The sequence below is a fragment of the Austrofundulus limnaeus genome, unplaced genomic scaffold, assembly GCF_001266775.1.
Source record: "Austrofundulus limnaeus strain Quisiro unplaced genomic scaffold, Austrofundulus_limnaeus-1.0 Scaffold4, whole genome shotgun sequence".
Taxonomy (NCBI): domain Eukaryota; kingdom Metazoa; phylum Chordata; class Actinopteri; order Cyprinodontiformes; family Rivulidae; genus Austrofundulus; species Austrofundulus limnaeus.
In genome coordinates this window covers 6020263-6032945 of record NW_013952406.1, presented here as the reverse complement: position 1 = coordinate 6032945, position 12683 = coordinate 6020263, and the positions used below count along the sequence as shown (strand labels likewise).

General features: G+C 40.6%; 1 protein-coding gene across 2 annotated transcripts in view; it reads right to left on the bottom strand.

Moving 5' to 3' along the window:
- The window catches only part of epn3a (epsin 3a), a 13781-nt gene extending 4839 nt beyond the window's left edge, over positions 1-8942 (bottom strand). The window contains exons 1-4 of one of the 2 annotated variants that reach the window (XM_014025329.1): positions 8813-8942; positions 6851-7610; positions 2704-2816; positions 1513-1596 (exon numbers count right to left, since the gene is read on the bottom strand). In XM_014025329.1, the coding sequence (XP_013880783.1) occupies positions 1513-1596; positions 2704-2816; positions 6851-7445 (792 nt within the window). In that variant the 5' untranslated portion in view covers positions 7446-7610; positions 8813-8942. The remainder of the gene's footprint in view (positions 1-1512; positions 1597-2703; positions 2817-6850; positions 7611-8812) is intronic. The other variant, XM_014025337.1, reaches the window with a different exon arrangement.
- Between the last annotated feature and the right edge of the window lie 3741 nt (positions 8943-12683).

The window sequence follows — 12683 nt, the reverse complement described above, 5'->3', positions numbered from 1 at the left end:
ATGAAATTACATTTAAGAACACCCATTCAAGAAGACACGCGTATGACAAAAACGTGGGGGAACAGGTGATCAGGTCATGCGGCAACCAGTAGGGGTCGCACTACCTTTAAAAAGCTTGGAATACACACAATAGGAAAGATGAGTTTAAAAAAGATGCTCTGATCTATGTTTACAGAGAAACACAGAATCATACGCTCAAAAAAAACCCACTCTCTCAGTGCAAGGCAGCAAAGGAAGGGAGGGGGCTGGGGATCAAACACATGGTACGGGGTAGAATGCAGCAGAGCCGGTGACGTTTAAGGTTAATACTCTGTGCTGGAGCCAATCAAAGACCTCTAGAGTCCAAAATAAGTTGTTATCAACCAAAGTACAAATCACCAGAGTTCAGTTCTCTGTCTCCACCCACAGTGGCCTTCAGACTGATCCACCCACGGATGAAATGGGTAGGGGATGGGGGGTCAAGCCTTTTTCTCACATGTCATCCAGGGGTTTTGATAACTGCCGAACCAAGGACAGCAGCTGCAGGGATCCAAAAGATAAACATAATTGTTTGGGACAAGCAGTCTTGATTTTCTCGCTGCTTTTAAGTCTTTAACTGCATCTCTGTGATGGGGAAAAAATGCCAATGTTCTGAATTTCAATTACCTCCTCGACTCTCTTTCCGTCTGAAACTTCACCCAGGTGTAATCCTAAATCTCATGGGCACGCTGCTGAACTGTGATTCTTGTCAGAATCACATCCTGTTTGCGACTTATATCCCCCAACATCACAGTCTGTGCATTTCCAAAATGTGAGACTCCATCCAAGGTCCCTGACAGCTTTTCACAGGCCCGAACTGCTGTCAGGATCGCTTTCATTTTCCGATAAGCCAGGACTCCTCCACAGCCGATCAGCAGGAATCCAGTTATCATAAATCCAAATATGTACAAATCTTTCACGTCTTCAATGGAAAGCGGCGCCAAACAGATCAGGTTCGGAGCCAGACACTCGCCCGGCTGCCACCATTCCACTCGGACAGCTGCGCTCCCCTCACTCCAATCTCAGTGTGGAAAACATAGTGTTGACTGCGTTCAGAGACCAGTTGACCAAATCCATAATTCCTTTTGTTTTCGGATGTTTTCGGATGATAGGTAGAAGAAAGGCTTGAAAAAGTTGCAAAGCGGGGGAGGGAGGGACAGGTTCGGGAGAGAGAGCAAAAAGTGTCCAACTCCTCTGAAGGCCAAACAGGAATAAAATAAAATAAAATAAAAAATGGATGATGAAGATGGAGATTYAGTTGTTTAACCTCTGGAGAGAGATGTCCTTTTCCAGGTCAAAGAGTGAAAAAGGGATAAAGAATATAAATTCAATCTATAATAATAATAGGGAAAAAATGGAGAATGAAGTTTATGAAGTTGACTCTTGGAAAAAAAACAGCCCACACTGGAAGATTTAGTTTAGTGTGCAGAGCAACAGGCGATACGCTGCAGGGCAGAGGATACAAAAGAAGGCTCTTCCCTTGTCCAGACTTACTTTCACCTTTTGGGACTCCTTCTTGCTGAGATCCATTGCTCTCTTGAGTTGATTCTGTTCATCAACATCCACCGTGGGAGGCAGCTAAGAGTCAAGCAGGAAGGATTAGGAGGAAGAATAATCAAAGGCTCAAGTTTAAAGCAGGCTGAATTTTTCTTTGCAGTAAATCATTATAGAATCAATTACACAGCAAAATGATTTAAAGCAGAGGACTAGCACAGAGATTCTTATTATGCACTCACACTATTGTTTTCTTCTTTATAGTTTCTTTCATACATTTTTTAACCATTCAGGTATCAAAATGTTCAGCTCATTCAGGAGATAAATGCTAAGACCTTTGGGATTTGTAACTTAGTTAATACCTTTTAAATATCATATATTGAATCAGGATTTAGATTTTAGCTTTTACTTTTTGTTGTTTTGGGGGTTAACAATAGCTTTTAGTTCCAGTTTTGTGGGTCTTAGCTTTTGGCTACTGTTATGCTAAAGTTTGCATTTAGTTACATCATTGCCAATTTGAGCTAACAATAACTATTTTATTGGCATTAGCTTTACTTTTTAACTTCAGTTTTCCTATTTTGCTCATTTTGATTTCACCTACAGTTTTGCTAATTTTAACTTCTGCTCAATTTGTTTTAACTCGAACAATTCAATTTTAACCTTTTCAAAAGATTTTTTTATCAAAGCTATTCAGTACTCCGCTTTGGAAGAAAAATGTTTTTTTTTCCTGTTAAAATTGAGTTCAACTTGTTTGATCAGAGAAGTGGGGGCCATTTTGGATTTGTGTATTCCTGCAGCAGCACAGCTGAAGCCTCAAACACTGCCCCTGCCATAAAGACCGGGACAGAGTCTGGATCGATGCACATATCCTGTTTGCCTTCTCACTCTTTCGCTCTCAGCTTACTCATTCTTCAGCATCACTCACACTGATTGGTCAAAGTGGGGGCGTTACTGATAACATAAACGCACATCACTTTCATCTCTGGGCAACAGGGGCACAGAAGACAGGCAGGAACACTGAGTCTGAACCTGTGGGTGGAAGTTGTTTATTAATGTTTGACTACAGCAGAACACGTAAGCAGCAGCAGCAGCACAGCTAAGGAACCTTTCTGTCAGGCACATCGTGCGCTGGAGGGGTGAGAGTCTGTGTTCAGGGGAAGAGCGATCGTGTGTTATGTTACTTAGAGGTACCTTTTCACTTTCTTCTCGGCTCATAGCCAGGGCCAGCTGCAGCTGCAGCTCCTCTTCTCCACTGGTGGATGGTATAGCTTGTTCCAAGTCCGGAGCGAGTCGAGAAGAGGGGGCTACAGGGACAGAAAAGAGCACAGGGATGCGAGTTTAGGGGAAGAATCGGGAGCAAATGGGGTGGAGAAAGAAAGAAAGAAAGAAAGAATAGAAAGAAACATTTTATGCTGATTTCTTTTTAAGGCCAGGAAAGAGCTGGCACTTTTTCTGCATGTTAATGCTCTATTGCCCGTTGTTTTGGTCCTTTGCTGGCATGGSTTGCCACAGCCTGCCTGCGCTGAGAACAATGGAGCGGCTGTGTGGATGGTTAGGCTGCTGATGGGGTGGTGGTGGYTGGGGGGTGGTGGTGGATGCATTTGGAGCAAGGTCCACCTTATTTTGCTTCCAATTTTCCGGGAAAAGGACTCGTGTCCAAATCTTTGGAAAACTAACGAAGAAAGGTGGAAATATATTAATCTGGGAGCAGGGCTGTGGGTTACTGGGCTAAAAGAGGAAAGTAGGTCATTGTTGGCAAACTCAGAGATCACAAAACCAATCACTTCCACTGCGCTGCCTCTCAATATCCTCTGAGTGAGTTGGACTAGTCGCTGGAAATTAGCTGCTGCCAACCTCCTAACCCTCACACCATCCGTCAGCATTTTGTTCAAACTGTCTCCATGCGCCAGTGTCTTTGAATGCCAAAGAGACCACCATTATTTCCCCTTTTAGCTTAAAAGTCACACAGAACAGAACAGGAAATGGTGTTGTTGATGAAGGCATGCTCACAAACAAAGACAACAATTTAAACACTTGTACCACACCTATATAATGTTCTTTTTGAATTGAGAGTTTTTAAAAACATTTCCATTTGAAAAAAAAGGCTTTCTAGAATTGAATAAATGTGATACAATGATAAGGAAGCAAGTAAGAAGGAAAGAAGTACTGTCGAGCATTCTATTCTACTTCGAAATCTGACAGACATAAGGATATCTGGGTTTGCGCTAGACTGGTTCAAACTGAACCTCTCAGTCTCAGACTGCTCTTTCTCAGTCTTATTAGACCAATCATTTCTCTGACTCAGCCAAACTCACCTGCGGAGTTCCACAGGGTTCCATTCTGGGCCCAATTTTATTCCTGCCGTACATCCGCCCCCTGACTCGGGTCATCAAAAAATTCCCTGACATCTCCTACCACTTCTATGCAGATGACCTGCAGCTATACTGCTCCTTTAATGACTCCACCTCCCACAAGCTAACTTCTCTCATAAATTGTGTCACTAAAGTTCACCAGTGGCTGTCTGACAACTTGCTGCTCCTAAACTTTAGAAAGACAGAGACCCTGATCCTGGCCCCTGAAAATAAAATCCCTAAGATAAAAGAACATCTCGGCTCCTTGAGTTTAACTGTCCAGCAGAATGTGCGCAACCTGGGAATAAATTTTGACTCATATTTGTCACTAGATAAACACATAAAGAATCTGGTTTCCACATGCTACTTTCAACTTTGTAATATCTCTAAACTTCGGCCCCTACTGTCCACTTCAGACTTGGAAATGGTAATTCACGCCTTCATTTCTAACCGCACAGCTTGTTCAGCTGCCTAAACCAGAAACAGCTAAATCGCCTTCAGCTTGTCCAAAACTCAGCAGCAAGACCCTTAACTCAAACCTCCAAATTCACGCATATCTCCCCAATCCTAGCGGAACTTCACTGGTTTCCTGTTCAATTTAGAATCAAGTTCAAAATTCTGGTTCTTACTTTCAGAGCTCTCCATGGCCAAGCACCCAACTATATTAAAAGTCTCATTTTCCCGTACAACCCCAGACGGTACTTCCGCTCACAGGCTCAGAATCTCCTAATGGTTCCCCGTACTCGCTTTAAAGGGATCCCTGATTAGTTGTAACATTAGACTTTATTTGATAAACTTTTATTTTAACTGTAAAATAAAGACTATAAAAATACTGTAGGCTGTTTAGTTTTGTAAATTTTTAAAAATATATTTAACACGGACTGAGCCATTTTATTTACACACAAAGCATTCTGGGTAAATGACGACGTGGATAGGTCCTCGGTGTGAGCGAGCTATATCCACCCTGAAGGTTAATCTTGGACAATATCTGACGATCGACTCTTTTAAATGAAACCAGAAAGTGTTGACAGAGAGGAGAAGGTAGAAATGACTCAGCCTGTAACTGAAAATATGGATGGAGGACAACAGAGCTGCTTCATGGAAGAAGAACCTCAGCTTAGCCTGTTAGCTTTAGCACCAATGTTATCACTATATATATGTATTAGCTCAGCGCTACACATTCTCTCGTCACTGAGGTCATCCATCTACATGATAGAGAGGGGAACGCAAAAATGACTCAGCCTGTAACTGAAAATATGGATGGAGGACCAGTTTAGCTTGTTTGTCACACTAGCACCAAGCTAATACATATAAGGCAATAAATCGTTGGCGCCAGCCCAAAGGCTAACAGGCTAAGCTGAGGTTCTTCTTCCATGAAGCAGCTCTGTTGTCCTCCATCTATATTTTCAGTTACAGGCTGAGTCATTTCTACCTTCTCCTCTCTGTCAACGCTCTCTGGTTTCATTTAAAAGAGACAATCGTCAGATATTGTCCAAGATTAACCTTCAGGGTGGATATAGCTCGCTGGACCTATCCACGTCATCATTTACCCAGAATGCTTTGTGTGTAAATAAAATGACTCCGTCCGTGTTAAAATATATTTTTAAACATTTACAAAACCTAGCCTACAGTATTTTTACAGTCTTTATTTTACAGTTAAAATAAACGTTTTTTTCAAATAAAGTCTAATGTTACAACTAATCAGGGATCCCTTTAAGACTCGCGGTGACCTTGCCTTCTCCTCTGTGGCCCTGAGGTTCTGGAATGAACTCCCTGTTAATCTACGCTCCCTTGATAACATTGTCTCTTTTAAGAAACTCCTAAAAACCTGCTTTTTTACTCAAGCTTTTAGCTAACCTTTCACCAATAATTGCAGCCTAACCCTTTAGTGACTGCTCGCCAACCATGTGTTTTTGTATTATTGAATATACAGCATAAATACCCCCCCCCCCCCCATTATTTTTAAAATTCCGGGTCCATTTTTTCTTATTCTGATTTGTACAGTCTTGCATACATAACACTCATCTCTTGTCATGCTCTGCCTCCGTGTTCCATAGTTAGAATTTATTCTTCTTGTTTTGATGTTCTATTATGTTGTTTATGTTTTATTATGTCTATACATTGTTGATGATTGTACAGCACCTTGTGAATATATTTCTGTGAAAGGCGCTTTACAAATAAAACTTTACTTACTATTATTAGATGATTTGACTAATCAGTGGTGATGAAACATTTAGACAAGTTCCTTTAAAAATCAAATCTAAGAAATCAAAGAGAAAAAAAGTAAAAAGTGTTTTTAATCAGACTGTTAACCCTTGAAAAGCTTGAAGATCAAATGGTGCTTTCAGTTGGACAGTACCAAACTGTACTGGAGTAAACACTGAACCAGGATTGCTAGCTGAGAAGATCCAATGAGTTATCACAAAATTTTTAAAAAGTCTCCAGTTGTGGCTTCCTGTCCGAGTGACAGACACGAGCCGGGCCTCTTTTTTTTGTAACTCCAGTTTAGCTGACGTGACTGTAAGGGAGAATGAAAGGAATGCAAATGTCCAACAGACTAAAACATTCTGCCACAACGCAAGTAGTCAGGTTTAAATGTTGGATTATGTGTCTGGTATAAGGATCTGTAGCATGTCTGTGAGAAATAAGCAGTCTAATAATTCCAGTGCTCCTAATGTACCGAGAACAGAAATGCTAACGGATACATTTCTGATTAATTGCCCAAATTTGTCTTGTCGGACATTAAATTGAAAATCTCACCCCCTCTGCTTTTACTTTAATACTTTCATTATTCCCTGTAGTTTTATAAAAGAGGTAATCAGATAAAGGTGAAACTTTTCGCATGTGCATTCTTGAACGATGACATGTTCCAGGAAACACTCAGGTATCACTCAGATCAATGTTAAAAAAAAGCACTAAGTGTCACAACATTTGGAGAGGATGATGGTTGTGTTTTGTAACCTGTACCACGGTTCCGTGCTACTCACTGTTGTAGGTTGACGGTGGGCTTCTGCATCTGCTGAAATCCTCTACGACTTGGCGACTTGTGTATGAAGCGCTCACATATCCAGAGCTCGAGCTGCTGCTGCTGCTGCCGCTGCTGCTGCTGACGACCCCTGCCAAACGAGACTTGGTCTTCAGAGCATTGCTCCTCTCCCTCTTCAGCTTCTCCTCGTCCTTCAGCAGAGCCACCAACTGTTTGGCCTTCTCTCGGACACTGACACCTTGGTCACGTCCGTCTCGATCCAAGTACTGGAAGTCTTTGAGCGTCTGGATGGCGAATATGTTTTCTCGCGCCGCTTTGGCCACACGCTCAGAGCCCGATTTCACCAGGTAGTCCAGCAGCGTGAGGGCCTTGTAAACYTGGCGCCAGTTTTTGCCGTGATCGTTCAGCCTCTTCCAGATAATCCCCATCACCTCYGCGAAGGTCACCACGTTGTAGGTCAAGTCCGCAATCTCGGCCATGAGCGTGCTGGAGGGTCCCCAGTGGTCGTTGGAGGTGGCCTCTCGAACCTTCACCTCGGCCTCGGTGAAGTTGTTCACCATGTTTTTCACCTGGCGGCGGATCGACGAGCTCTGCATGACGGGCGATGGGGGGGTTTCACGCGTAGCAAAAAGAAAATCAGGCCAGGTCTTCACCCTGGGCGAGGTCGTTCAGTTCAGCTCAGCAGGCAAAATAATAATAATAATAATAATAAAATGTAGTTAGGTACGCAGGCAGCTTCAACGATGTCCAGTGTGGTCCTCCTGGGAAAAACATGCATAATTTCAGTTTCACATCAAACAATAACAGTCAGAACGATACCACAAACACTTCATGTGATTCAATAACCACATGAATCTCAGCACCTGAAGCGAAGCGGCACAAAACAAATGGGCTTGGCTTTCCTGACATGACAAGTTCGGAATCAGCAGTTTCCAGGAATTTAATCTTGCTTAAACACAAATATTAGTTACAAATTCAACTACAGAATCTGCTGCTGTAAAAAAAAGTCTGCTTTACCTCTGAATGGTATCAGAGATTAGACTCCTCCTCTGTGTTGTTCTGAACTGATTGCATAATCGCATCAAAGGTTTAATTACACACAAATAACCATCATGAGAAAATCTTTAATTTCTTGTTTATCGAGTTCACTAAATGAAAGTGTCGCCATATTGCCTTGAATATTTGACTAACATAGAAGCAGCAAGTTGTCGAAGATGACAGCCTGATATCGTTGCTGCTTTGGGTTTGTAAGATGACTGTGAACTGATTTTTGAGTGCTTATATAAGTCAAGATGTTTGTAGCTTTTGGTTAAAATTCAAGGCCCAGTTCACCATTTACAAACTGTAGTGGACTTTAAATGGAAAACCTGAATGTGGTTTTAAATGGACCTTATCATCTGCTTACTTCCTGTTTAGTGAAGCAGGATGAGGTAGCTGATAATAAATGAGAAAGTGGATTAAAGTGAAAGATCCCAGATTTTGAGTTGCAGATGTTGAACCTAATCTGGATGCCACACGAGAGAGGTGCTGATGGGGACTTTTCAAAACAAACCAGAGAGTGTGAGAAACTCATCTTTGGACCCTTCATTGCCCTTCAAACCAGTCTAACCAAAAACACTGAACATACTATTCATATTTAAATCAACCTTAAAAAATGTCCCCAAATGAGTCCGACCTGTCAGGCAGGTGAGTTTATAAACACATATAAAAAAATAAATACATATACTCAACCGTAGCTATAATAAATAAACTTATCTCCACTGACATGTCCTCTCTGTCCCAAACCAGGACCGGTGCCATGTTTGCGTCAAGACTGAACCGACCCGCCTGGTTTGTGACGGTGACTCAGCTTAGCGTTTTAAAAGTTCAAAACCTTTAAATAAAACTAAACGAGGAGACGGGCCGACTCGAAAAAATAATAAAAGACTCGATTAATCGCGTCGATTACCCTCCTCTCTCTTACCTTCAGGTCATTGCGCGTCAGTAGGTCCCAAAGTTGGGCCGGATTGAGGTGAAATGAGAAAACGTCCCCGCCCATCTCTCTCTCTCTCTCTCTCTCTCTCTCTCTCTCTCTCTCTCTCTCTCTCTCTCTCTCTCTCAACATCCACCAAAACAAAACCAAACTCCAAGGTTATGATTTGTTTTTGTTTTTAAAGTTCTGCGTTTTGACGCAAAATCCAAGCGACGAGTCCTGCAGATGATGGCACCACTGAAAGCAGTGAAAAAGTAAAAAAATAAAAATGGATGGAGAGGAGGAGGAAGAGGAGGAGGAATGCTCGGTGCTTGCAGAGTCAGACTTAACCCTTTCGCTTCCTGATAAAATAATAATACAAATAATAATAATAAAAAACACCTCCTGGGCTGAGAAACCTGAAACAACTTGAAAAGCCTGGCGCACCATGAAGGAGTGTATAGCAGCTTTTATAACCGAGTTGAAACCAAGATGAAATGATGCTGAGAAATAAATGAGTTGTTTCATTCTCGTGTCAGTGCTTGGACTATGTGTTGAGGATGACTCTCAGCTACTGCCACACCAGATTTTAGCTCAGTATCTACAAAACTGATCAAGTTAAAGCCATTTTTTGTGTTGCGTYAGGTCGATTATCTCCATCAGCCATTCTGATTTGGGTTGACTCCAAAAGTTAATGCGTTGTAAATGTGCATCCATTTATGACTTTCTGAGAGTTTCATTAAAATCTGTTCAGTGGGTTGTGAGATATTTTGCTAACAGACTGAGTTGACTAATTGTTAACGGGCAAGTTTAAAAAGCATGTTAATACTCAGACTGTGTTGAAGTATAAAACTCAAAGTAACACAAGGTTTGAATAAAAACGAATCTTTGATTTGCCACAAAAAGTACCTAAATATTACATGTTATCCTCAGCTTCATGATTTCTTCTATTTACTTATTTATTGTTACTAATGGGATCAGGACCGTCTGCATTTTTTATATTCATGCATATTTTCATTTATATTCATATTCATGTCTTTTTGGTACCCATGTGCACCGGTTTGGCTTCAGCTAGATAAAAAAGGGATCTTAGTTTGTCTAGAAGGAAGAAGAGAAGGATCAAATTGTGTGAAACAACAACAAAACAAAGAAAAGAATACCTAAGTGAGGGAGAAGCAGCGGGAGAGATTAGTGGCTGACTGAGCAGGATATACAGGAAATACCAGCTCCGCCTTGAAACAACAAAGACACTTTGGGGGACAAAGGGCAAGAGTTTGCAAAAATTAAGCACAAAAAAAAGATAAATGACTCTCAGGAACTCAAATGAACATGTGTAAACCAAAAACAGGCCTAAACAAGTCTGACTTTCAGCTCCTTTTTTTTTTTTTCCAGTCGTATTTCCCTGCTGATTTTCACTGATCAGGAGCTTCACTTCCTCCTGCCCTCCTCCTTCTCTGCCTTGGCACCTTGTGGCTTTTGTTTCTTTTAAAAACCGATGCCTGAACATTCTTCTTTGTTTCCCAACAAAGGCGTGATGAGATCAGCACAGGGAGGACGTGGAGGCCACGTTTGGGGGGGAGGAGAGATGATGTCACACAGGTCAGGAGAGGAAATCTGACTGTGTGTGTGTTTATTTATATATCTAACCTGTGTTGTTGAGTCATGAAGCTTTTGGCACACTTTCCTTTTTTATAGCAAGTCCGGATCGTGTAGATTTTTAACGTAAAGGTTTAGTTCAAATTTTGAGTTGGAAACAACTGTGTTTTTAATGTCCAGATATTATTTTCCTAATTAAGTTACTAGACTGAAGGAGAGAAAAAAAAAACAACTGTAGGCCTGGTTTGTAAAGGGTTAACAGAATAACTTTTAATGTTTTCTGTGTTTTGCTGTCCTCTAGTGGGAGTAAGAGGAGATACTTCCACAGGAGTACAAAGTACAGAAGAAAGAACTCAAAAATATTCAGTTTTTAAAATATTAAAATATATTCTTATCTCAGTGGCTGATTTGTTTGAATTAAAAAGGTTTGTTTGTTTCTTTCTATCATAGCGATTTTCAAATCGACTGGTTTAATCACCAGAGGTTCACCAGATAAGTCACCATTCTGCCAACGTCTAACTGGTAAAAATACATCTAGTGTTTCCGCAGTACAAAAAGAACACTGCAAGGGRCTAAAACAGAGGAACCCAAACTGGGGCCCCCGGGCCAAATTTGGCCAGCCAAGCTATGTGATTTGGTCCACCAGCAGTCGACATATTTAGGCAGTAATCTGTCATCCTGTGTAGAAACAGTATTTCCACTTAATTTCATCCATTGGCCCAATGACTATAAGGGGCTGTAGTACAGGTAGATTTCACTCATGGTTCTAATTTTATCTTTGATATATTAAGATTAAACATGAAACATGAAATACAAATAACAACAAGTGATATTTAGATTAGATTTAACCCCACATGTAGATTTACGCACTTTATAAGGTCAGAAAAATTCTTATTTTATCAATTTATGAAATTTCCCATGAGCATTTGCTACTTGAGCATATGGCAGATTTTATCCAAGTGCACATAACAAAAGCGGGTCACCATACTGGCTGCTAGCTTAATCTTTTCAAAATAAAGGACTTTACTAAAACAGTAGTTGCATTTCATGTATTATATCACTGCATTTGGCCCGCAGCCCCGGATCAGATTTTCATTTTGGCCCTCTTGGGGAAAATGTTTGGGCTCCCCTGATCTGGAGTACAGTGAAAACAAAGTATTTATTTGTTTAAAGAGATTTTAATAAAGGGCATGAAAGGTGCAGCGGAACTACAAAAAGTATAAGATATGTAAAGGGAAAATATTTAAATAATAATATTAATGGAATCAATACATTCAGCACATTTTGATATATTATTTAAATTAAAAAAAATACAGTCCCCTCCAAAAGTGGAACAGCAAGTCAAATTCCATTATTTTTGTTTTTCACTGGAAACATTTGAGTTTAAGAGCAAAAGATGAACAAGAGTTCAGCTTTTATTTCCTGCTATTACATGTAGATATGTTTAACAACTTAGGATACATCACGATTTGTATTACACAACAGCATTTCTAGGTGAGCAAAAGTAATGGAACAAATAATCTTAAAGTAAATAATATTTAATATTTGGTGGCATAACCCTTGGTTGCAATGACTGCCTCCATCCTGCGACCCATCATCATCATCATCATCATCATCATCATCATCATCATCATCATCACTAAACTGCTGCAGTCTTCATTAGTGATGCTGTTCCAGGCTTTTACTGCAGCTTTTTTCAGTTCTTGTTTGTTTCGGGGGATTCTTCCCTTCAGTCTCCTCTTCAGGAGGTGAAATTCATTCTCTGTGGGTGAAGGTCAGATGATTGACTTGGCCAATCTAAAATCTTCCACTTTTTTTTTTTTTTTACCCCTGATGAAGTATTTTGTTTTGTTGGCAGTGTGCTTTGGGTCATTGTCCTGATGCATGATAATATTACTCCAGATTAGTTTGGATGCATTTCTCCATAAGTTTTCAACACATTTCAGAATTCATTCTGCTGCTACCATCATCAATCACATCCTCAAGAAATATTAACGAGCCTGCTCCAGCATGCACGCCCAAACCATGACATCACCTGCACCGTGCTTCACAAAAGAGCTTTTGTGCTTCAGACAAGGAGTTTATACAGAACAGCTGAAGTGTGCAGAAACCACATGACCGTGTGATCGGCTAACGCAAAACGGTCAAAGAGTCTGGATTTCCCATTAGTGTACATGTTGGTGACAGAAGAGAAAAAAGGACTGATGATGAATAAATCATAAAAACTATTAATAATAATATTAGCCCYATTATTATTAATATTTTACAGTTTATATAATCTATCTAA